General features: G+C 44.6%; 1 protein-coding gene across 2 annotated transcripts; it reads right to left on the minus strand.

Annotated features, from left to right (window-relative positions):
- Positions 1-1,038: 1,038 nt before the first annotated feature.
- On the minus strand, positions 1,039-25,697 carry ANKMY1 (ankyrin repeat and MYND domain containing 1). Of its 2 annotated transcripts, none has more exons than XM_082067820.1 (15): positions 25,435-25,697; positions 22,043-22,479; positions 20,832-21,048; positions 19,496-19,660; positions 18,322-18,380; positions 16,221-16,392; positions 15,619-15,759; positions 12,161-12,322; positions 11,379-11,486; positions 8,086-8,217; positions 7,160-7,273; positions 5,473-5,638; positions 4,614-4,680; positions 3,126-3,280; positions 1,039-1,412 (listed from the first exon to the last, which is right to left on the minus strand). In XM_082067820.1, the coding sequence occupies exons 1-15, from the start codon at positions 25,600-25,602 to the stop codon at positions 1,246-1,248; spliced, it is 2,430 nt and encodes an 809-aa protein (XP_081923946.1). In that variant the 5' UTR covers positions 25,603-25,697; the 3' UTR covers positions 1,039-1,245. The 2 variants fall into 2 exon arrangements, with proteins under 2 accessions (XP_081923946.1, XP_081923947.1); XM_082067821.1 differs by having other exon boundaries at positions 22,043-22,190; positions 25,435-25,579.

A 25,697-nucleotide genomic window follows, 5' to 3' on the forward strand; every position in this document is an offset into this window, starting at 1 on the left:
ATTGATCTCGTATCGATTGGTTAATGATGGGTACGTTTTTTAATCATAGCATACATGAATTTGGCAGCTTCTCTTCAAGAGGTTGTGCTGTATATCCATTGATTTGTATATTCTTTCATCATTGTTGTTGTTACTGTGGTGGGGTTTTTTGTTTGGTGGGTTTGGTTTGTTTTGCTTTGTTTCTTTTTCCGCTGTTCCATTGAACTGTTCTTACCTCAACCCAGGTTGCCTTTAGTTTCCCGATCCTGCCCCGTCCCGCTGGGGGAGCGTGTGGCTTTTGCTGTGGGCTGGGGTTCCACGGGGTGCAACAGTCGCGCTGGTTTCTCAAGACGAGCTCCCCCCGGTGTCCTCTCAGCACGTGGCTGCGGGTGGGCCCCATTCCGCCCGCTCTGTTCAGCTGGAGGACTCTCAACCACATCAATCTACAGCTTTGCTTGCCAGGCCAGTCCACCACTTTCTCACGTGAATGTGGGCCATCATCTCCCTCCTATTATTCTTAGTCTCCTCAAGCTGGCTAGCTGGTGACTTTGTCAGATGGATTCCACCCCTCCCCACCGGTCCTCGACCCGCTGTGTGGTCCTGTGGTTTTAAAGTCAAACCACGGTCAGTGACACAGCTGCACAACAAGGTGCTGAACTTCAAGACCCAGCCGCTCCTCCTTAAGCCTTTCCATTTGGATCAAGGAGAAAACCATCTGGGCCCCCTTGACCTTGACTCTCACCCCCAGAGCCACGTGGTCACATTTTATATGCTCAGAGACTTTCCTGGCAGGACTGTCAGTGCCCATGTGGGCTAAATCAAGGGGTAACAGTCTAAGGGTTGAACAGTCCTCAGCAAACTCTCCCCAGGATCCCACATCTGAGCCCCCCATGAAGCAAAATAAGTCCCTAGAGAGCAAGTCCAGTTTCCAAACAGGCCCTGTGTTTCCCACAGGAGGGAATAGTCGTAATGAAGTTTAATAATGGGCAATATTGTTTTTTAAAACATATATGTAGCATTATACAATTAAAATCAATCTGAGGTTCACTATACTTCTAATTGAAGACATTTATTTAAATACGTAACACACACTGCTTTTTGATGGCATTATCGTCCTTGAGCCACATGGTATCTTAGAGACATGCTTTGGGTTTAGTTTCTCAAAACACATCAGATGACTTAACTTCAGTAGAAGTGGAGTACAACACACAAAGTGCAGTGGTATTAAAACCTGTCCTCACAACAGCAGGAGCAACGTGAAACAAGTCAGTTGTTCTTCCTGTGCCGCTCTCTTCCTCCAGTCCCAGCTTTACTCTTTCTTCCACCTCTTCTGTCATCTTTTCCTTCTCTTCCCTTTTCCCCCTTTTTGCCAGCGACATTCTTTTTCAATCCTGCCCTGCTCGCGCCCGGAGCTGCTTGACTTGTACTCTTCTCTGGAAAACAAAATAAAATAAAAGGAACAACAAACCTGCCCATAATTCTGTGGGTCACCTTTGGTTTCTCTGGAATAATGAACTGGAAGCCGGTACAAGACTTGAGAAAGTTCCCATTTTGGCACAGTTTATCAAATACAACCTCACCAGACACAACTCTCAGGTAGCTGTGGCTCAACTATGAACCTCCTAACGAACAATGACCACACATGGGAGTGCAAATGACACTTGTTTCTTCTAGTAAACATGTCTGAGAATTTATTAATCTCACCAGGGCTCAAACATGGAGAGTTTTGCTCATAAGGTACGAAATAAATGTTAATTGCATTTCCATAGAGTGAAAAGCACAGGAATGAGGAAACAGGGCAGAGGGCACCAGAGGCTCCCAGAGCAACAGACCGAGTTGCTCCAGCTGGTCTGAGTCAGGGGTTTTCGGGTCATTTTAAATTAACAATAAACATGGCAGGGAAAAAACAAAACGAACCAACCAAACAACAACAAAAACCACCAAAGCACCTTTCTACCTCAAAATCAACTGGAAAAGAAGACACTGCTTAAAAAGAAATGTCTTCATTGCTGAGAAAAAATGTGTCTACAGAAAGACATTCACACTTGTTCTGAATTTAAGTCACTGAATCTGAATTGAATGAAATTTGGCGTTTGCCATATAGGAAAGGGATTACTACCAAAATAAGCAGTGACTTAAGTAATTACTAATTAACATCCTAGTATAACCCAGCTGTATCCATACCCTGTCTTTTTAAAGACAAGATAGTAAAATGCTGCATTCTGAATGAATGTAATTTTTGCATGTTTAAGTCTTCCAGTGTACAGCTGCCAGATTACCAACCATTTGTCCTTGTAGTTTTATTTCTATTCTATTCTATTCTATTCTATTCTATTCTATTCTATTCTATTCTATTCTATTCTATTCTATTCTATTCTATTCTATTCTATTCTATTCTATTCTATTCTATTCTATATAGCGTGATTCTATTCAGAGCCCCTACTGGTCAGCATGTATGCTTGATATAACCTGTCTCCAGTGGGAGAGACCTCACTGTCCCCAACACACAAGGTTTTACATGTATTCCAATTTAAAAGCTCCAGGCAGCCAGTGCTTTTCAGCAGTTCTGCACCCCTCTCCACATGGGACAGGTTTCTCATTCAATCTATTACATAATTAAAACAGTATGATTTCTACCACACTAGTCTTCTGCTATGTAGTGTGTTGTGTGTGTAATGTGGCTTCATTTTTAGCAGCACAAGTGTGGTTTCCAAGAATCACAGGAGTGTGTTATCAACAATTTAATGCATAAAAGTCAGAAATCTCATTGATTTATCTTCTAATATACACACAGAGATGATTAAGGAGTTTGTACAGAAAACTCCACTCTGCCTTGCTTCTGTGATCTCTTGTGATCCTTCGCCCTGCAATGTCATCTATTGATGTCGATGGTAACTCAGCGTGTTTCCTTTGACCTGTATTCACCTCAGAGATTCTTCTCTCTCGAAACTGAGAGTAACGACACAGTAGCATCTCTCCTAAAGCTGGTGGGTTTACAAAAAACACAGCTATTCGAGTGAATGAACTCAACCTTTTTATTTATATTCCTCCATAAAACACCTTTTACTGGTCTGTTACACGAAGACACATCAGGTCAGTGCACACACACGGACCACTGCACGCACACAGGAACCACATGGACTCACCCAGCGCCCCCGAGCACTCCTGCCTGTGCCGCTGGCTCCAGGCGTTCCTTCTGCAGGTCTCGCTGCAGGTGAAGACTTCGTGACAACGCGCGCACGGCAACAGCTGAACACCGACTGAGCGGCCGCACTGGTAGCAGTACTTGAAGAACGGTAGTCTAGAGCAAAGGTGGTTGTAAAATGAAAGCACATTACTGTTTGTTTAGGGTTTTCCTCAAGCATGTTTGCAGATCATGGTAAAACTAAATCAAAATGGTTACAATATAGAAATAATATTCAACAATAAAGAAACAGGACGCTGTAGTTTAGCACAGGAGTCTGTGAGGAACAGGCTGCACACCCGCTGCAAAACCAGCCCCAGAAACAGCCCCGGAAAAGCCAAGTGTCCTAGTGAGGAACACAGCCAAACCAACAGCCCCTCGCTGCCCCCGAGCAGCGACGCTCGCCGTGCTTCAGCGCGCTCCCGACGCTGGGTCTGGACGTGGCCCTTTCAAACTGAGAGGCAGACCAGACTACATACGGCCAGAGACAACAAAGCCATGCTGGTGAACCTAAAAAAGCCCTCACAGAACCCCCTGGAATCCTGCAGAGACAAACAGGGACACCCACAGACCACTGCACTGCAACAGTTATTCCAAAGCTGGAACGTCAAACCCAGCGCTTGGGCTGACGTGTCCACTGGGTCTGGGAAACTCAGTGTCAGAGTGAAGTGCAAGCTGGGCTGTGCATTTACAGCCCTTTAAAAAGCATTTACAAATCCTTTCCCAATAGCTGGCGAGTTTCACCAAGGTTTCGTCAGTCTCTGTGCGTCATCCCTGAGATCTATTTGTAAAATCTTTGTGCGTGACTTTAACCTTCCAGTTTTTATTTTAGTTCACTTTCTGTTCTTCTGGCTATTTCTGCATCTTATGCTATTATTGATCCATCTCAGTTCAGCAAAAATGCTACCTCAAAATTACCGTCTTCAAACGTGCCCCAGTTCCCAACACCTGTGTTGGTTCCTCTGCAGTCGAATACTGAGACCGAGTTCAGAAGCCTGTGAGCATCCCGCAGGAGGAGAAGCTGATACAGAGCTCAGTATCCTTGAGACAAGTATTCCATTACTATTGGAACTTTTGTTAATACACAGTTCCAAGAATAACACCCAAATTGTACAAGTTGTTCATGCAATTTCTGCAGAATTGTAAGCCACAAAATTTGTGTGGGTCTATTTCTTATCATTTGCACACTACTCAAAGCTACTGATGTCATTAATTGGTTTAAAGGACGAGGACACACTGCGTCCCACGGGAAGACTGAACATTGTGCAGGCTCTCACGGCAAAGCGTGGAGCTGGAAAGGAGCGATGTGACCAGAGCAAAGAAGCAAACTGCATCTGGTGAGTCTGCATAGACGAGAGAGGAAAGTGAGAAAGGAGACAAACGGCACAGTGACAATAGTTACCATGAGGAAAAAGAAAAAAACAGTATCTTTGCAGTATCTTTGCCCTACCTCACTTCTTCCACACAAAGGCTGCCTCCTTTCTTCTTTGAAACACGTGTGTGAACAGCCGAATCCACTACACCAGCACGAGAGGGCAGAGGGAAAACATAAATCAGTATTCTCCACCTTCATTAAAAGTCTGCTTGGCTCTGTCATAATAAAATGCATCTTCCACCAACAAGCTTCAGAAGCCAAGGAAAAAGGAGACAAGTTGCTACATCACAGCCAAGAGAAAGGAATTATACAGATAATTGACTTCCTGCTCCTGCCAAGCCGCAGAGTCACTGGTGATGTCAAACTGCAAAGGTAACGATCTTATATTCAGGGTTCACTTCCCAAGTGAAACACCTTCTGCCCCAAAGTCTGGTACTCGGGCACTTGGACGCTGAGCCTGATTCCATCACAGGTTTGAATGCCACTGAGAATGTAACTTAAATCATCTTAATCTGTGTATTCATTGTTGCTACTCTAATAGCAGAAGAGCATTGATATTATACAATAGGAGTAAGTTGCCATAAGGAATTAAAATACACTAGATGGCCACAGTCCTGATAGATGTCCTGCTACCTACACCCAACACAAAGACGTAAAGAAAGAGGAGCGAGCTCCTCAATCGCTGTTTAACACATGGTAATGGATCTTGCGCAGGGATTTACCAGGAAGCAGCTGACAGGCACTGAACTCAGATTTTCTTCACAATGTCTTGTTAATGTCTGCAGAACCTCTGCATCCCCTACCACATATGTAGGAGCCGATTTTATTAGGAGTAACCTTTTCAGACAGTAACACTGGAATGATAACAATAAATTCCCCTTCACAGCAGGTGATGGTACACTTAATCTCAAGCTATTCTGAAACTTGAACTCACATTTCTTGGATCTTCTCAACTTTTCTTGATCCCACTCTTTCTCTTTCAGGATGACACACTCACGGAGCTTCACTGTAATGTGTTCCAGCAGCGATCGGCGTGTTTGAAGAACCTCCTGCTCAGATGCTGACAGTACGTGGTACGGTGTGTGAGCAATTCTCGTATCCTGCAACATGCCAGGAGTTAATCCCCGGTGCATGGGGACACTAACACACAAGCGCTTCCGAGTTAAAGCCAAGCTGTTCTAAAAGCGCAGCATCATCCCTGCTGGGTCCTGGCCTGGAGCTCAGTCAGTGACACTGGGCACAGGACGTGTCCAGGCCAGACATTCAAGTTGTTCCATTTATCAGTTTGTTGAGTGGTCAACAACTAAACAATTTTCAAGTGTTTGTTCAAGGGGGAACCCTAGAACCGTTGGGGTTGGAAGAGACCTTTAAAGGTCATCTAGTGCAACCCCTGCAATGGGCAGGGACATCTCAGCTAGATCGGGTTGCTCAGAGCCCCGTCCAGCCTGGCCTTGAACGTCTCCTGGGCACGCTGCCCTCGTTGTGCAGAGCTGCTCCCCAGCACCTCGAGAAGCGCCACAGAACTTACTGGAATGAGCAGCCAGCGGGCATGGATTGTGCAGGCTCTGGCCCTCAATGCCCAAACCGCTACCCGGTAGCAAGTGCCAGGAAGGAGAGCACAAGCAAGAGTCCGGAGCAAGGCAGGAAGGTAAGTATGGTGATCCAGTCTGAGCTGTGATTACAGCTACAAATAGCTTAATTTATTTTCCTGTTTGACGATCAGCTGTGGTTGCAAGCAAAGAAATTGCAATTTAATGTCTACGCAGAAGATGGGTGTGAGATGCAAACCCCCCTCAGCTCTCGCCAGGCCGCTCCATGAACAGGGTGCACCGTTACTTTTGTCCTTTTCAGAGCAACTGTTCACACTCCAGAGGTAAGCAATCTGCTTACCATGTAAGCCTTCTTGTTAATAAGCCAGCTATTAAAAACGATCTTATATTAGTTCTGACAACAATTAGTTCTGTCACACAATCCCAGGCCTTTAAAACGTTTTTTAAACTAATATACCCAGAAAAAAAATTAGAAATTTATCAGTTATACTTCATAGTAAGATTCTTTTTATAAGGCATTAACAAGTGATTAAGGACGATTTTAGTAAGTCCATTTATTTATTTAGTAAATATATATATTAGTTATTTTATGTACAATGTATAGCATATGTTATATAATTAATACTTTTATATATGTTTACTTAAATATATATTTTATTTAGAAAATGCATTATTTTCAAGATTGATCAATAATGTCCTGTCATAGCTTACAACATACCATACAAGCCATAATAACTTCACCTGATTTGATTACAGCCTCACAGAAACACACATGACTTTTGGTTTTAATGCCTGGGTTTGAGATTACAATTAACTCTTTCCAATCCAATTATGGATGGAATCTTTCTATAATGTGTGACAGGAAGGACTGTCTTCACAGGCAAAACCGTTAGAGGTGTTCAGACTTAAGTGATTAATGCTGCTCCTGGTGCTGAACCAAGTCTCACAACAAATGAAGGGAAAAAGCAGATTTCCATGAAAGCCTCTCAGAAGGCTTTAGACAATTAATCAGGACACAACAGGCCATGTATTTGAATGGATACAAATGCACAGTACTTGCTGAAGTCATACCTGATAATATTTAAAATAGGCATAGTCAACAGCTGTTCCCACAGCTTTGGTCTGTCCTTCCCGAAGAGGAACCGGTGCAAGGATATTGGCGCCAGCTTCGAGCAGTTTATCAACCTGCAGAAAGCAAATCATTGTACATCCAAGTAAAAAGAAAACCTTCCCAAAAAAACTGTGATCACGCCACAGCTAAAGAGACGGGACCGGGCATCAGAGCCTCATCTCTATTTGTGAGACTGTTCTGCGCACTGAACCACACGTTTCTTTGTCCCTTTACGGCTGATGACAAATTGTCATATCTCTTTTTTAGGTAAAACCTTCTTGCAGGCAGTTGCTTTTTGTTTCTAGATATCCCCCAATCCTGCAGTGACAAATGAAGCCGGGACAACTAGTGAGGAAGGGGGAGAACAGAACCCAGCGGGGGAACCGGCTCCACGCCAGAGCCTCAGCTGCAGCGTCCTGACCCGAGATCAGCCCGGCTGAGGACAGAAGCCCGGACTGCACAGGCCAAACACGGCCACTGGCCTCACCAGAGATGGGAAAGGGCATTGTCACTGACCACTCCACAGCAACAACCAGACACAGCGTGTTTCTCTTCACGTGGATGCTGATTGAGTTTTTAAACAAAGCAACAGTCAGATTTGATGGGGTTGTGGGCACTACAAACATTCCATCTGACTTTAATGTAGTTTTTCTTCTTCTAGACACGGAGGTTATCATCCTCTTTACTCAAACATGAAAATGAATTTCCATACAAAACCTCTGCTCCTCAGGACAGAAACAAACAGCATTAGGAACAGACACAAATTAATTGTTCTGGGAAAAAAATCGGCTTACTCATTAAAGAGAATTGGGATTCAGTGCACTGACAAAAATCACTGTTTTCCTGAAGCTTAAAAAACCCCATCAGGCCCCAGAAGTTGTCTCACCAGGGCGATCCTCTGCGCTGCTGTTCTCTGCTGCTCGTACGCTGTGCTCACGGCCGCGCACAGGGCGCTTCCCACCGCTCTGCTCAACGGCAGGTTGGGGTCAGCCCCGTGTTCCAGGAGCTCGACCACCGCCTGCAAATGTGCACACGCAATGTGGCTCATTACTGACTGGAGAAGCCGCTGTCGACAGTTCTACAGCGTGAAAGTGAGACCCTGTTCCAGATCAGCCAAGAACCAAAAGCTTCACAGTTTTCGCACAGCACACATGGGGTATCTGCTGGTGTTTGTCATCATTCAGCAGCACACAAAAGCTTAAACCACCAGACAGCAGCTTTCACTTCGTTTAGTGTGAGCAGCATCAAAGACATGAGAGAGAAGTATGAAAATCACCTCCTCTGATTCATAAAGTGTATTTTAAAAAATGCTTTTGCATAAAGATAATTATTAGATAGGTTGATCACTTAGAGCTTATTAGATCATTACTTTGTCAGACATGAGCCTCTGAGAAAGTGGGAGAAGCAGGAGAAGTTGTTGGATGTGGGACTTTTGATTTCATTCAAAAACATGACATTGAAACACTTTTGCCCGGAAAAATACCAAAACTGTCTTAAAAATTATGAAGACAGTGTAAGGAAAAAGGTTCGGGTTCAAACACTTGATACAGAATCTATTTTATCTTGTATACAGCTGCAGCCATCTCTACCCTTTTTCCCTGAAAATAAGACCTACACCAAAAAGAAGCCCTGGCGTGATTTTTCGAGATTGTTGAGGATGCTTGAAACACAAGCCCTACTCAAAAAATAAGCCCTGGTTACATTTCATAAAAAAGTCAATTTAAATAGTGTCCAGGTAGCTACACATGTGAAAAAGTAAAATTAATTGGCAATAGAATGCAGCAGGACAGACAGACCTTCACCAAGAAAAACAGACACCCCCAAAAGAATCGCACTCAGAAGATGCCACGAGAACCAAAACAATACAGGCTGGCGAGCGCCAACACACCCAGATTGGCAAAGGCTTTGGTTGTGTGCAGGGCCGACGTGCAAGAATTTGCCTTTGCAATGGCACCACAGTTAGAAATATCCCCAGAAGAATTCAAAGCGCCGCAGCACTGGCCGGACGGTCCCTCCAGCAATGGGAACTGTCTCTTAAGCCGATCAGCAACACCGTCTAAGCTGGAAGATGCTGAAGTTACTAAACGTGCACTTGCATTCAAGTCCTTTGTTGATGGCATCGGCTTTTCTACATACCAACCTTCCACCAGCATCGCTGGGGATGCAGCTGCAGAGTTTATGGGCCAAGGATCTCGCACAACAGTCGGCCAGCCGGGTGCCTCCGCAGTCTACATTCCCTCCCCGGGTTATGAAAGTGCACGTGTTACTTGTATTTTGGCAATTCATCTGGACGGAAATAAAGCCCCACCTCTCACCATTACTGAGGGCAAGAAGGACAAGATTGAAAGTGTTTCAGGCATTTATATTCTTGAAACTGAAAAAGGTGCACACAAGCAGTTATAAGGAACCGGGTTGATTTAATGCTGCTGCTTGTTTTGCAAGGTGGCCCAAGAGCTCTGCTAGTCTGGAATCCAGCCAGCACGGACGGCTGAGGACACAAAGAACTCCTTCAAAAGAGAAAAACAACCAAATAAAGGTTCCCGCGGGAATGACTGCCCATCTCCAGACTGCTGATATTGCAGTAAACAAGCTCTTCAAGGACCAATTGCACATGGAAATTAATGACTACATTGAAAATAGAATGGAGGGAAATCAGCGTGGAAACTCTGTGAAGCCGGACTGCGAGAGGTGGTGACCGGGGTGAAGATCAGGGGATAAAATCACGACAGTCGCGCTGTCAATGCGCTACGAGCAGGGTGTTTAGGGAAACCACTATTGATAGACATGAGAGATTTGGGCCAATGGTTCTAAACGAAACAGAGTCACAAGAAATTCACGATGGAATTCAGGGTTTGGAGAGTTCCAGAATGTGATGATATGACTATATTTGAATAAATGTTGATTATTTGTTCAAGAATAAATGTAGATTGTTGTTCATGGAAAAGAAGACATCCCCTGAAAATAAGCCCTAATGCATCTTTTGAAGCGAAAATTAATACAAGACCCTGTCTTATTTTTTGACAAATAGGGGTATTATAACCCCTTCCGTAGTCCCCACTCTAGCTTCATATTATATTGCATCCAGTTTTATTCTTATAGGTATTTCATACCCTTCCAGTGAAAGGAATATAATTAAAAGAATCACAACCACATCATATATATTTTCTGTTATGTTCTTCCACTTATCCTATGCAAAGTATAAATTTTGTAGTGGTAGATCAAAAGGTAGAATGTTGATTTCATCAAAAATACCGAAAAAGGTTTCACCCTAGCCTTGCTCATGGCTGTGTTTCCAGCAGAATGCTTCTCTGGATTATTTGTGTGCTTTTGTGCCAGAGAGAAGTCAACAGGGAAGCAGAAATCACACCCTACCCTGCCCCTTTCAGCTGAACTACAGCCGGTCCCGCTTGCCCCCTTCAGGTGTTTTTGCCGTGGCCCTGAGCGCTGGCTGCACAAGAGCTGAGCCCCGCGGAGCCAGGGGCCACCCCAACGTCGTTCTGCTGCTTTGCTCTGCACAAAGAAGGTGAGAGGAGCCGGGACACACGGAGCTCTGTGCAGAGCACACATGTGCTTCAGCACCCGCTTTGGCTGCGTACTTGCTCCTGCCCCACGCTGGCTGCTGTGGACCCGCCCGTATGGGCCCAGTGTGGGCAGGAGGGCGTCCTGTCCTTTCCCTGCTCGGGGAGACAGACGCCAGCTTCACACACCGAATTCTACTGCGTGAACGGCATCTGTGGAGGGCTGAACCTCATTACAACCAAATCCTTCCTAAGACTGGTCATTAAGCTTTTCATAGAGCAACATACTTCTTACCATCAATGGCTACACTTTTGTCTGATGCCCAGAAGCAAGTGTTCTAGTGTTTGGCTGGTTTGCTCTGGGCAGGGAGGCAGCCTGTAAGAATATTCTTGTGATTCATAAAATGAACACGGTTCTCCAAGTGCTAGTCCCTCCTGAGTTCTACCCACATATTTCTGGTTACTTCATACTACAGTCCTTTAGGATTCCTCTAGTCCAGCTCATGAAACATCCATAGGTTTGAAAGAGAATAACTTTCTTATTTTTACTGAAAACATAAGATTGCAAGCACTACTCATTATGCAGTTTGGCTTTCATCAGAGAAGCAGACCTGAGCGGACAAGTACACCCGAAAACATGAAAGTGCTTAAAGATGCTCACCAAGTCATTCCCACTGGCAATTGCTAAGGAAAGTGGTGAATGGCCACTCCATAAGGTGTTTGGATTTGCCTGATGCATTAAAAGGAGGCGGATGACATCTCTGGCATGCTTTGTAGGGAAGTGTGATGGAAAAAGTTGGAATTAGATAATAATAAAGTCAAGTTTTTAATATTAAATATAACTATAATATTTTAATCAATACAATGAGCAGCATAAACCACATTCAAACCTTTCACCTAAACTATGACATTAGAGTAAAAATATACACCCACTTTCTCATGACTGAGAATGCCAAGCACAGTGGTGTTACACACTAAACCTCTACGCAACCAGGTCATCAAATCTCACTAATCCTGCCACCAGAGGGAACGGGCAGGGCTGTTCTCTCAAATACCTTTCTCCAACTGTATTCATCCCGAATCTAGAAGAGTCTTACTATAGTACGAAATCAAATGCACAGAGGTCAGTGCATTTTGCAACTGAGACTGTACAACTTCAAATTTGCCTTGTGAATGATTAAGGGCCAATTAACCAATGGAAACTTGACTAAAGGAGTTTCTCTTATCAAGCAGAACTCCAAGGATTTAAGAAATCATTTTTCCTCAAGTTCTAATAGCTCATTAAGCAGTACAATGCTAATAATTCAGTAGAAAATAATTCTATTTCTGGTATTCAACCAGCTCCATACACAGCGATGAAATGTCTTCACTGCCAAATTATGTCATTTGAGATTAGCCTAGAACTCCTGGCTACGAGCAGAGCCTCAGGTGCTGTGATTTTACCTCACTGTTGTCCTCTCTTTCACAAGCAATGTGCAATGCACTCCTTCCACCTTCTTCAGGGACAGGACCGCTATAGGAGGAAAAGTACTCTCGTGGTGGTCCTGCTTCATTTTTCAGTTGCAAAGTGACACCACCTGTCAAGTTGGCTTCTCTGGCTTGAGGCTGAGGAAACAAAGTGAAATGATGTGCACATTACAACATGGCTTAACGACAAGTTAAGAGAAAACGAACCTGCCTGGTCATGCATTGGTCTGGATCTCAATCACGAACAAGACTTGTTCAGCCCCACAAAAAAACCCAGCCACCCTTTTTCTACTTTGTTCTCTATATTCAGGTGTCATCTGCTAGACTGCTTTTGCAATGCATGGTTTAGTAAAACCACTAAAACCACTGGAGAAGTCTAGGGAAGACAAATTTGAGAGACATGTTAATAACTTTTACTGGGCCAAATAACACAGTATAGGGAGTAGCAGAGAAGCAGCAGCTTTCAGGCACAAAGGGGCTGCCTTGAGTCAAACTCATTCACGTCATCCGCTTAAGGTCTACGAACACAGGGCCACCAGATCAATACATAAACCAAAAGTGATATTTGAGAAAGTAAATCTTGCCTACACTGTGACCGGGCATTCTGTAACTAAGTAGTGTTGATAAACAGCTATTAAGTTATCCTGTTTACTACTTAAGGAGAAAGTACTAAAACACAAACTGACAAAACCATCTCAATCCCCATCATGCAAACGTTCACCTCCCTCCTTGTCATAACAAATTTTATCAGTCTAGTCACATAAGCTAACTCCTTTTTTAAGTGACTGGGACCTGTTGGGGTGCCAAGGAGCTGCCAATGCCAGTGCAGGCCACTCTGGTTACCTCTGAATGGTCATGGCAAGCAGGGGAGGTATCTGAAGAACTTTGCATTTCTGGCAAAACAGAAGGAAGAACCAGGGAACTACAAGCTGGTCAGCCTCACCTCAGCCTACGGGAAACTGATGGAAAAATCTCTAAGAAGCCACCTTCAACCACACTACAGGTAAGAAGGTGACTGGAAGCAGTCAGTGTGTATTTGCAAAGGAGAACTCATGCAGGGATGGCCGGGCACAAAGAGTTGTGGTGAATGGAGTCCAGTCCAGTTGGGGGCCAGTCACACGTTTTGTTCCCCAGGGCTCAGTACCGGGGCCAGTTTTAGTCTCTTTATCAATCATCTGGAGGAGGGGATCGAGTGCACCCTCAGTAAGTTTGGAGAGGACACCAAGTTGGGTGGGAGTGTTGATCTGCTGGAGGGTGGGAAGGCCATACAGAGGGATCTGGACCAGCTGGATCGCTGGGCTGAGGCCAATTGTCTGAGGTTCAACAAGGCCAAGTGCTGGGTCCTGCACCTGGGTCACAACAACCCCATGAACGCTGCAGCTGGGGAAGAGCGGCTGGAAAGTGCCCGGTGGAAAAGGACCTGGGGGTGTTGGTGACAGGGGCTGAACATGAGCCAGCATGTGCCCAGGTGGCCAAGAAGGCTGAGAGCATCCTGGCTGGTACCAGGAATAGTGTGGCCAGCAGGACTAGGGAAGTGATCATCCCTTTTACTCGGTGCTGGTGAGGCCTCACCTCGCATACTGTGTTCAGTTTTGGGCCCCTCGCTATAGGAAAGACATTAAGGTATGGAGAGAGTTCAGAGAAGGGAACGGAGCTGGTGAGGGGCTGGAGCACAAGTGTGATGGGAGGGGCTGAGGGACCTGGGGGGTTCAGCTGGAGAACAGGAGCTGAGGGGAGACCTTCTGATCTCTCAACTGCCTGAAAGGAGCTTGGAGCATGGAGGGTGTTGGTCTCTCGTCGCAAGTAGCAAGTGATGGGATGAGAGGAAATGGCCTCCAGTTGCACCAGGGAAGGTTCAGATTGTATTATATATGAGGAAAAATTTCTTCACGGAAAGGGTTGTTGGGCATTGGAGCAGGCTGCCCAGGGCAGTGGTGGAGTCACCATCCCTGGAGGTGTCTAAAAGATGTACAGACGAGGCTCTTAGGAACCTGGTTTAGTGCCAGAGTCAGGTTATGGTTGGACTCAAAGATCTTAAAGGTCTCTTCCAACCAAAATGATTCTATGATTCCATGCCTGACAAGCATGATAGCCTTCTAAAATAAGATGACCAGCTTAGTGAAAAGATGGAAAAGCAGTGACTGTTTTTTTACCTTGACTTTAGCAAGGCTTTCAACACTGTCTCCCATAACACCCTCATGCACAAGCTGAAGAAGTATGGACTAGACAACTGGGCAGTGAGGTGGATGATCAGCAGCACACAATCCAGCTGTGCTGTACCCCAGGGCAGATATGGGAGCCAATACTATTTATCATGGTGTTTATTGACCTCAGTGCTAGGACAGAGTGCACCCTCAGCAAGTACACAGGTGATACAAAACCGGTAAGAGGGGTTTAATGCACAATACAGTTGTGTTGCTTTTCAGAGGGACCTGGGCAGGCTGAAGAACAGGGCAGAGAGGACTCTTATTAAATTCAACAAAAGGAAATTGTTGTATTCCTCCACTGCACCTAGGGAGGAATAACTCCAGGCATCAGTACCTGCTGGTGGCCAACCAGATGGAAAAAACCTTCTAGAGGAAGTCCTGGTGGACAAGTTGAGCATAAAGCACCTGTGCAACTTGGCAGCAAAGAAGGTCAGCATGGGCTGCATTAGGAGAAGCGTTGCCACTGGAACACATTGTCCAGAGAAGTTGTGCGGTCTCTACCCTTGGAGTTACTCAACACTCAATTGGACTAGATCCTGAGCAACCTGCCAGAATTGATCCTGCTCTGGGCAGGGCCATTGTACTACACAACCTTCAGATGTGCCTTCCAATCTTTCAGCTGTTCTGTGACTACATGATCTTGCTAATGCAACTTAATTTCTTAGGTAACAAATGCCAGAAAAAGTAGATATTGCTGGTATAGCTCCATCATCAGTAGAGAATTATCATTAAAAAATGGTAACTAACTCAAAGGTGATACATGAACAAAAGATCTAGAGCTCGTCCTTCTGCAACCTGGGGGCACAGCAAGTGCTGCAGGAACCTGGCAGAGAAAGCCTGGGTTCAGAGAAAAGAGAAATAAGGAAAAAAAAAAGAAATACTAGGCCAGCTCCACGGAGATGAAACAAGCAAATCCCGTCACAGACAGACCTGTTCCTGCAGTCGTATCTTCAGGCATTTGCACCGGACTACACACAAGAGACTTCTAAACTCTGCCATATAAAAAGCATCATAGCAAAACGCTCTGGAGCACCAGAACATATGTTTACTACAAGCCAATACTATACACCTCAAGTGGCTTTTTCATTTTTTTTTTTTAAGTTCTTTTGGTGCAATACAGAGATTTCACTGTGCAATCAAGCAGGCAGGAATCTCAGCTCCCCGCTTGGGTCCTGTGCAATCTGAATTTCAATAGCTGAAGGAAGATGAGCTCAAAAACCAACATACCTTGTCTGGGCCGTATATCTCATTTCCATCTTCTGCCCTCGCATTAGGATCCGGGGCAGAATGCAGGAGGTGCTGTGTTATCTGGACCCCTTCCTGCCCAGGAATTGAGGCGGCTATGTGGAGAGGAGTTAACCCCCCTAACTGAAAACACAAACACTGCATTAAGACTCCTGCTTATCACAAGTGGCACTTAAACAGTGCGACATATTTTTTCAACGAATAGTCCAAGCTCACTCTTCCCGCATGCTGTGTCCCACAAACAGCCACCACAAACACAGAGCCTAGAGTTACAGGACTGTAGAACACTAAAGGTCCCAGACACTACAACAGCTATTACCAATCTGAGAAGCAGCTTCGCAACTATTCCCCAGCCACTCACAAGCCTGGCAGCTATGAAACATAATGAGAAACAAATACTTGGAGAGTAAGGAGCTTTCACTTCTTCCTATTAAAAAAAAAATATCTTTGAACTGGATAATTGCTTTAAACAGCTTTCTGGCCGTTCTAAAGCTGACTCTGACAAGCAGTATATTTTACAGTAGGGCACTGAAGCTGCAGTACACATCTAGAATCCCACGTTATGAATTATAGTCCAGTAAAACCTTGGATGGCAGCCGCACATCACTCCTGGCTCCCCTTTCCAAGAGGAGTTTCACTGCTTCTGCATCTGCAGCTTTAACAGCAAAGAACAGAAGGTGTGGTGGGACCCAGGACGCGTTGGGATCTGCACCTCGGCGAAGCAGCAGTTGGATTGTTTCCCATCTCTTCTGTCGTCTAGAATGACATGGAAAATACCAGAATAACTTATTAGCACCTTCCAAGAACACTCTAACAGCTTGTGGACTGAAATGACCCCCAAGTTATAGACATGAAAGCTGTAACTTAGCAGAGGGAAGACACAGCAGCCTCAGGACACATCACTACTGCCCTACAGTCCCCGGGCAACAACGGGATGACCCGGAGAGGGGACAGAACAGCCGGGTATCCCAGCAATGTGTCAGCAGGCCCTGTGGGCATGAAAAGCCCTTGTGTGGAAACAGACAAAGCCAGGCGAGGTTCTCTGCGCCTCCATGAGTCACTCACGTATAAAAATCTAGTCTTAGACTTGCTCAGTGAAAGAAACTGACTCCTCCTTCCTTCAAAGACTCCTTGGAAGGTTCTTTCCTCAATCATACCTCCTGCATCCATCCCAAGAAAACAAAGGTACCACGTTGCCCTTAAACAAGCGCTGGAACAGGAGCTATGCCAGACTAGGACAGTATCATCTGCATTTCCATGGAGGCAAACTATCCACACAGACCCCCAAAACAGTCTGACGCACACAAAACAACACAATCCCCCCCAAAACAACAACAACAACAACAAACAACAAAAACAGATCAGTAAAAACACAAAACCACCAAAACCCCCACCAAACACAAACAAAAACAAACACAGGAGGCAAAAAGCACTTGGAAATCACCCAAAAACTATCTCAACGTGTTCTCAGCCTAGACTCATCTTTTCAGGCTGTGTACACATATGCAGGCACGTTGCAAGAAGAGCCAGAGGCCACGAACGCATTGCAAAGACCAAGTTTTATTGTAGTTCCCTCTCTTCTGGGGGATCTCCGAAGCCGCCCCTGAGCTCCCAGCAGAGGTGACAGCAGCGGGGACGCCGGCGCTGGGCAGTCCAGCCCTGCTGGGAGGTCACCGCGCCTGCTGAGCTTGCCCGTATTTCACGGCTTCAGGCAGGCACAGCCTCCCGCTCTTTCTCACAACCAAGCAGGGATCTCAGACACAGTGATAAGGTGCCTGGGGTTTCTCACAGGCCTGTGCTATCTAACACAGGTTCTACTCATCAAGCACACATGGCCAGTAAAACAATTAGTGTGATGTATGTGCTTTTTCTACAGACAGGTGCAAGTCACTTGAGTGTATTTACATTTAACTAACCTCCTCGCCAAATCTTCCGCTATATCCCCATACACAGGCATTGTGTTAACTCAGCTTTACCTACAAACCCTATTTTAATGGATCTTTACACTCCAATGAACAGCACGCCATACCACAACATTTTAGACAACAGGAGGTGGGAGGATGTGTCACCAAAGTGAAATGTAATGGTTTAAGGCCAGAAGGCCAACCAGGAATTTCCAGTTTAGGAGTTTTAAGATATGGAAATGACCTGCACTACCATAAAACCCAACACAGAAATCCTGCCATCTTTGGTGACTGCTCTGCAAGCAAAGCAAAAAGCAAAACTTTCTTTCCAAAGATCCACGAAGGCAAACCAGCTGGACTACATTTCAGTTGGCACTGAACAGACAGCGGCAGAAAACAACGAGCAAGTTCATGTTAGTCAAGATTTCAAGAAATAAAGCTAACGTGTTCCCCTTCCTCACATCTACACTACGCTGCAGTGTCCACTGCACACTGAGCAGCGTTTCACACTCCGCTAACAAGAATCTTGTCTTGTTCAAGCATCACGTCCTTTGCTTGAAATACATTTTTCAGCTGCAATCTCTGCCACCGCTGCCATGAATGACGTTTGAGTGTATAAACAGTGAGCGGCTTCTACTGACATGAAAACAAGACTTGCCCAGTTAAACAAACAGATGAATCTTTCCCTGCAGTGGATGCACATTTCTATGAAATACTGTTACTTTCTGTATACAAAAAGGTTTCTGAGAGTTGGTCTCCCATTCGTAGTGCATGAACTTACTCTGAGATCGTGCCTTCAGCCACACTGACTGTTTCAGAGGATTCTGATTGTTCCTTCCGCTTAAAGATTTGAAAAAAAGAAAGAGGTTACAAAAACTTTAAAAAAATCTTTTTCCAAAGCACAACTCAGCATATTAATACATCAGAACCGTAAAACAGTACAGCTCATAACGATGATGGAATTTTGTTAACAACTGGTAGGGAAATCATTTAGAAGTAAATTGTAACTAAGGTTGTTTTTTGTTTGTTGGTTTTTTTAAAAAACCCTCTTAAAATAATGGAATAGTTTTCTTCTTCAATTTCCATGGTGTCTAAAACATGTTTAGAACAGTTAAAAGATTCTTCCAGTACAATGAATGCTGAAATGCTGAAATAAAACAAGACAGATTTTCAACCTGCATTAGTTTGCACAAGAATCTGGAACTAGGATTACAATGCGGATGTTTCCAAATCCAGATGCGTATTCAAAGTGAAAGTGACGTACGTTTACGTTGTGGAATTTCAGAGACTGTGACGGACACAAACCAATGCAGGAAGATCCTCCCTCTACTCCCAGTTACCTCATATTACCGACAACGTGAGAGGTAATAGCTCCACATTGATTTTCGGTGCACTTTGGAGCACCTCCATCTCCCTTTCACATAAAAGTGTCGCAACTTTAGCAATGGGTGACCAACTGAACACGCTCCTGGAACTCAAACAGCAACTTCAGAGCAACCAAGGATGATTTGGTACTTAATTTCCAACAAGTTTCTTCAAGGCATGGGCCACAATCTGTCCAGCCTCATGTGACAGTCTCAGCAGTTCCCTTCCATTTCTAGACTCCACCAAAACATTTCAGAGACCACACAGTTCCTGCCCAGACCCCTTTTTTATCAGTTTTCACATGCTGGTTGATGATTTCTGATACTCTTGCTTTAATTTTCTTTCCCATTCCCAGGTCTGTATTCCTACAAAATGTTTATCTTGCTCCTGTACAGGAAATTCAGAGCCTGGCCCTTTGAGCTGGAAGCCAGCAGGGAGAGTACAGATTATTCTGCATCCTCAGAGTGCAACATATACAAAAATTCTGACTTTTACTAGGGAGTATACACAGTAAATTTAAAAAGCAAGTTTACGGTTTACAGGAAACAATACATTATGATTCTGTCATTTTAGATTATAAGTAAATGAACCTTGTAGCTGTGCAAGTTCCTCTCAGCGATATTACCCTTAAAAGACTCTTCTGGATAAAAAAGAATAAAGCACATGGAGAGAGCAGATAATCCTTCATCACTGCACTTATTCACATCAGCTCCACTATCAAGAAGAAGATTGACAATGTCATTGTGGCAGTGAACCTGTAGAGGGGAAAAACATATTGCGCATATAAGCAGACATTTCCAGCTTTTGACATGGAAAGGGTTGACAACACAGTTTTAAGGTGGTGATGCTCTACACTGGTTAGCTAGTTCCAATTTATATTTCCCACAAAATAGAAACACAATACTGAACCATGTCTTACAGGGCTCAAAACATGCATTTTTCAGCTGGATTTCACAGGAATTCAGCACAGATTCATGCACAAAAAGAGACCAATGTGACTGAGATGGCTACAGGAGTTATTTTCTTTCAGATAGCTTTTCTTATCAAAGAATCTGTTAATGTTAAGCTTTTACTCAGCTTCAATCAGTATACTCGTGTGTGAGAAGAGGCAGCTCAATCTTTTTTAACCCTTATGCACTCTGGATTTTTGTGTCGCTATGATTAACCCAGCACCCTCGCTCTGCTGGTTCTCTTTGCTATGGAGCAGTAATCTGACAGAATTTGTCCACCAAAGCCCCCTATGTACAAGCAGTTTCAAGGGCCAAATGGAGTCTGAATAGTAAACCTACATCAGAGCCTTAAGGTAAACTCTGGAGTTACAGACTTTGTTGGGGTTTGTGCTGATTTTACACTCTTACATTAAATGTCGTGTGACCGTGTAACTGAAGCAAATAGGCAAACAGACTGAGACGGCTACAGGAGAAAATCAGTGTTCTAAACTAGCATCTAGGTTTTGCTGGCCAGTTACAATGAATGCTGAGTACTGAGGCAGCAGAAAAGGGCGTGAAGGAAAAGGGGAGTTGGGCAGCAATGGAATCTGTGCGTGCAGCTTCTGGCCATGCCACTTTCCAGCAAAACCAAAACAATTCTGTCTGACTCTGATGTCGACTAGAAGAAAACAATAAAAGAGGCCCAGTCACATCTGAGAACACAGGTCTAGTCCACTGCATAATCATAACCTGAAATTAAACCTGACACTCGAAATAATCTCTAATATTTACTGAACAGTTTCTTTTAGGTTATTTATTTACTTCGGGGTTTGGCAGGATACCAGTCATTACAGATACTACTCATGCCACATCACTTTTCTGGTTTTCCTGTTTACTGAACATTCCTTTCATACTATATAATGAAACGAGAAAAATTTAACCCAGCCTACCACACCAGGAGTTTTCTCATAGTGTGGTGAAGAGTCAAGAGTCTTACAGCAGCAGCAGCAAGTGCTGTGTATCCGTGTTTGTCAGCGATGTCTGGGTGAACAAGCCCGTTCCTCAGAATCGCACAGACCCCCTCATAGTCTCCTCTTGCCGCCTTCTTAATTAGTTGCTCTGAGGCGAGTTCCTTGGGGCCTGGAGGCCCGTAAGTACCGCGGACCCCACTGAGAATGAGGTTGACATTTGAGGTGAACTCCACTTGACAGCACCTTGAAAGGAGAAAAACATATGGCACGTTTAAGCAGCCAGGTACTCTCAGACCACTATGGAATCAAGAATAAAATATGTCGGTTAGCAAGATGGGAAAATAAAGCCAGCTATAATTTTAAGAACTATTTCAGACAGTGTAAGCTTGCTTACATCAATGGCAGAAAGGCAAACCAGTGTCTGGGGGGCTGGCAGAAGCAAAGAGATGTTGGCTACAGAGCAATTAACGCATTGCCCGGCCATCAGACACCTACTAAAATGACAAAATTTAACTACCACGTGTTTCTATGAACCAATGTATCATGCACGCTCATGACATCTGTTTATGATCTAGTTTACATCATCTGCTTTAAATACGACTATAAAATATGTGTATGTAGCTTGTGTTCCTACCAAAAAAGCGAACGAGGAAATACTCTGTGGGCCCAAAGAGCAGCTCCACAGACAAGGACTAAGCTACACAAAAACTGCCATGCAGCTGGCACTTCTACAAGCTGTAGGTTTGCTGCGGTCTGTTTTGCACGGCCTTGAAGGAGAACAAGAGTCAAGACAACCAAAAAAGGTATCATTGGCCATATTTTCAGAGCTTTTGACAATCTGATACTATGCTCCTCCATATTTCTACCTCTATGCAAGACACTCTACCCTCAGAACAGGGAAGGCCAGAAAGGCCCCTCCAGCCCTCACCTCCCAACTCCTCTCAAAACTGGACTTCCAAAATCTCTGACATGCTAATGAGTAATGAGACTATTTTTATAGGTATAACCAGGATAAAGCTGATGTTTAACTTAAACGCATAACATTGGTGAACTGAGAGATTAATATGTTGCTTTTTACTTTTTAAAAAAATCCTTATTGGCAACTTGCAAATGCAAAACCATAAAAAACAATCTGGAGTGCAGCTTTTATCCTGCAACGTAAATTTAAAAATAATGAATATCCATAGATAATAATTTCTAAAAACCCATACATAATAAAAAAATCATCAATAGTTACCTGTGCTTATAAACATGCACTTGCATCCTAACCAGTAGAGGGGTCACATTTGCAACAGGCCAAGGGTCTTCCTCAGGCAGCTTTGGGGTGTTCCGAAAATACCGAGCATCACACTCTTCCAAGAAGGAGCGAGTCAAAGTGAGATGATCTGTGTTACGAGAATATGCAAAGACTCCTTCAGGAAAAATATCCTTATCATCAAAAGGGAGACGTTTATAGCTACGGAGAAACAAGTCTTCCTCAACTGAAATATGCTTCTTTTCAGAATTGTCATCAATGTATCTGTGGTGTGCTGGATAATCCAAGAGAGAAAAATAACCAGGTACTTCAGTACATAGTTTAATTAAATGATCCCTGAGCCACAAGCCAACGTCTTGACAGCCATCGGGATAGCTCTCAATCCCCGGTCCAAATCGCTCATCGGATTTGTACAGCCCCTTAAGAAACAAGTACACTCATTAGTATCAATCAGAGATCAAACAGTTTGTACAGTTAAAGTCTGGTTTCTATTTAATCTGGCTGGTTCTGGCTTTACTGGTCCAATTCCTACTGAGAGCGACAACAGTGAAGCCAAACTGAACAGCAAACCCTTCACATTCACTTTGGTCCATTTAACAGCAAACACAAACCTTCTAGCACAAGAACAGTGGAAGGCCCTGAACTTAACTACAGTGGGATGTAATGCTTAGATGAAACTTCCTGATGGTTTCAGGGCACAAGGAAGATTTTATTTTATTCTCGGACCAGTTTTAGATTTGTGCTGGGTCGGACGGGATAGAGTTAATTTTCACAGGAAGCTGGAGGGGGCAGAGCCAGGACACTGGACCCAAAGTAGCCAAAGGGCCATTCAACACCACAGGCCATCCTGCTCAGTGCGGAGCGGGGAGCTGGCAGGAGCTCATTGCTCGGCCACCGTTCTGGGCTGGGGCAGGCTTTGCGCTCCAGGATGGGCAGTGCAGCACAACTGTGTTCGGCCTCAGGCTGGTGACCCATCTCTGTTGTTCTGGGACAGGGTCGGGTTCAGCAAATGCGCATTCAAGCACGAGCTGCACTCAGTTCATGATCGCTGCCAGAGGGATCGCTACTCGGAGACGGACTGTGCACCAGTGCTGCCATGTGGTAAGCAACTACATTGTGTACCCCTCCTTTTGTATATTCTTTCATTGTTGTGATTGTTATTGTTTATCTTTTCCCTTTTGCTTTCTGTTAAACTGGTTTTATGCCAACCCACAAGTTTTGCCTCTGTTTCCCGATTCTCTTCCCCATCCCCTGGGGCAGGGGGAGGGATGAGCCACCAGCACGAGGTTTTAGTTGCTGGCTGGGCTAAACCACGGCAGATCATTGAGCCATGCTGCTGCCAGGACAGATTTTTAGTTAGATTTTCTTACCTAACAAAACAAACACGTCTAACAAACAACTGCACAAACACAGATTCTGGAAATGATAGTTATTTCTTTTCTTACAATGGTAACTATATTTAGGGTACCTGTAGTGTTGCAAACATGACATGCCAACAGAAGAGTCTCAGTATCAAATAAAGCTCTATAGGACAGGAGATTGGGTCTTCCTACAAGGGTAGGTAAGGCATGAGCATTACCAAATCTAAGCTGGTAGGTAAGGCATGAGCATTACCAAATCTAAGCTGGCTCATGCATATCTGGATCACACATTTGATTCAATACAGGTCCACAAGGAGCCATCACAACCTCAAACCAGCTATTTGAAGCAAAAATTAGCAGCTTCACATTGAGCTGTTTAGCTGCAAAGGAGAAGGAGAAAAGCACAACCACTGGCAAGAATTCTGAGCATGATTATGATCTGAAGCTTCTCTGGTTTTCCCCTAGCTTTAGATTATACATCATATACTCAAATTAAAGCTCTCCTAAATCCATAATTAGTGCCACGTTATCAGCATTCAGCAAGAATGTTATGTTCTTGTAGATCACCTCCTCAATGCAAAGACTCTGACGTTGTTTCTTTGTCTCTCTCTGGATTGCAGAGGTACCCAGGGATCGGTAGGAATGGGTGGGCAGTGTGCCCCTGTGCTTGGGACTTTTCAAATATACCTTCTAAGGAAGCAAAGAAGGACTGCAGGCTCTTAGAAAATAACATTTCTGGCTTCTACAAGCAACACCAGGTCTCAACAGGACATAAAACAGACAGCTAGCTACCCAGACACTTCAGATTTCTGTCTATCTCCACAGTTTCTTTAATAAATTAAATATTCTTCCAGTTTCATATTGCTGGCATCCTAACATGACTCTTGAGAGTACTGTCTAACTAACAAGCTCTTCATCAAAGATGAAGAATAAATACTTAAATCTTATACATCCGATACTAGGAGAAACTTTTCCAGGCATCATATTTTTCGTTCTGGACAGATGGTATCACAGCACAGAGCTGGAAGGAGGATCCAGGGATTCCAGGCCTGTCGGTCTGAGCTCGGTGCTGGGGAAGGTCGTGGAACAGATCATCTCGAGTGCCCTCCCGAGGCACACACAGCACAGCCCAGCGATCAGGCCCCGCCAGCACGGGTTTGTGAGAGGCAGGTCCTGCTTGACTAACACCATCTCCTTCCATGGTAAGATGACCTCCCTAGTGGATGAAGGAAAGGCTGCGGATGTTGTCTACCTAGATTTTAGTGAAGATTTTACACCATTTCCTTGCTGCTCATGGCTTGGATGCACGCAGTGTTTGCTGGGTAAAAACCTGTCTGGATTACCGGGCCCAAAGGGTTGTGGTGAATGGAGTCAAATCCAGCTGGCACCCGGTCACAAGCGGTGTCCCCAGGACTCAGTATCGGGGCCACTTCTGTTTAATACCTGAGGGGAGATGTTATCACTCTCTACATCGACCTTAAAGGAGGTTGTAACGAGGTGGGTGTCAGTCTCTTTTCTCTAGAAACGAACGACGGAACAAGAGGAAACAGCCCAAGTTGCACAAGGAGAGGTTGAGGTTGGATCTGGGAACAATTTCTTCCCCAAAGGGCTGTGGGGCATTGGAACAGGCTGCCCAGGGCAGTGCTGGAGTCACCATCCCTGGAGGGTTGGACAGACGGACATGAGGTTCTCAGGGACATGGTTTAGTGGTGGCAATGTCAAGTTTACAGTTGGACTTGATGATCTTAGGGGTTTTTTCTAACCTAAATGATTCTATAATGCTATGATAATCTCCTGCCATATTTCCCCATGCAAAAGTTGAGTACAGCAGAAACTAAGCCTTTGTGAATAGTACCCTAACTCACTGGAGATCAAAGTACAAGAATTTTACTCTAAAGAACCAAAACACCATGGGAGGGGCTTGAAAAAAACCCACACTCACATTCTCCTGTACCTACGCTGACTTCGAAAGGCAAGGAAATCACAGTATTAGCACAGCATTTTTCCAGTTACCTGAAATTTTCTGCCATCGTTCCATTCCAGGGTTCCATAGCCTTCCACATGGCCAAGATAAAGCCCTCCTGTGAATTTGGAACCATCTGGCCAGTAGCAACTTCCCTTCCCATGGGGGTGGCCCATAAACAGCTGTCCCACGTATCTCTGCAATCCACAAAAGAACATGATGGTGGTAACGGCAACAGAGGTGGCACCGGAGCGGGAGGGACGAGGCTCGGCCCCGGCCCAGCGTTACCTCGCGGGGCTCCGGCCCCCGAGCC

Source organism: Streptopelia decaocto, assembly GCF_964273445.1.
Source record: "Streptopelia decaocto genome assembly, chromosome: 17".
Taxonomy (NCBI): domain Eukaryota; kingdom Metazoa; phylum Chordata; class Aves; order Columbiformes; family Columbidae; genus Streptopelia; species Streptopelia decaocto.

Bases quoted from the DNA above. Each gene is read 5' to 3' on its own strand.
- ANKMY1 (XM_082067820.1), bottom strand. From the start codon at position 25,602: ATGTTCTTTTGTGGATTGCAGAGATACGTGGGACAGCTGTTTATGGGC. The intron at 18,381-19,495 runs GTTCATTTACTT...CAAATCTTTAAG, and splicing joins GGAACTTGCACAGCTACAAG to CGGAAGGAACAATCAGAATC. The intron at 3,281-4,613 runs GTAGGGCAAAGA...CCTTTGCTCTAG, and splicing joins CTTTGTGTGGAAGAAGTGAG to ACTACCGTTCTTCAAGTACT.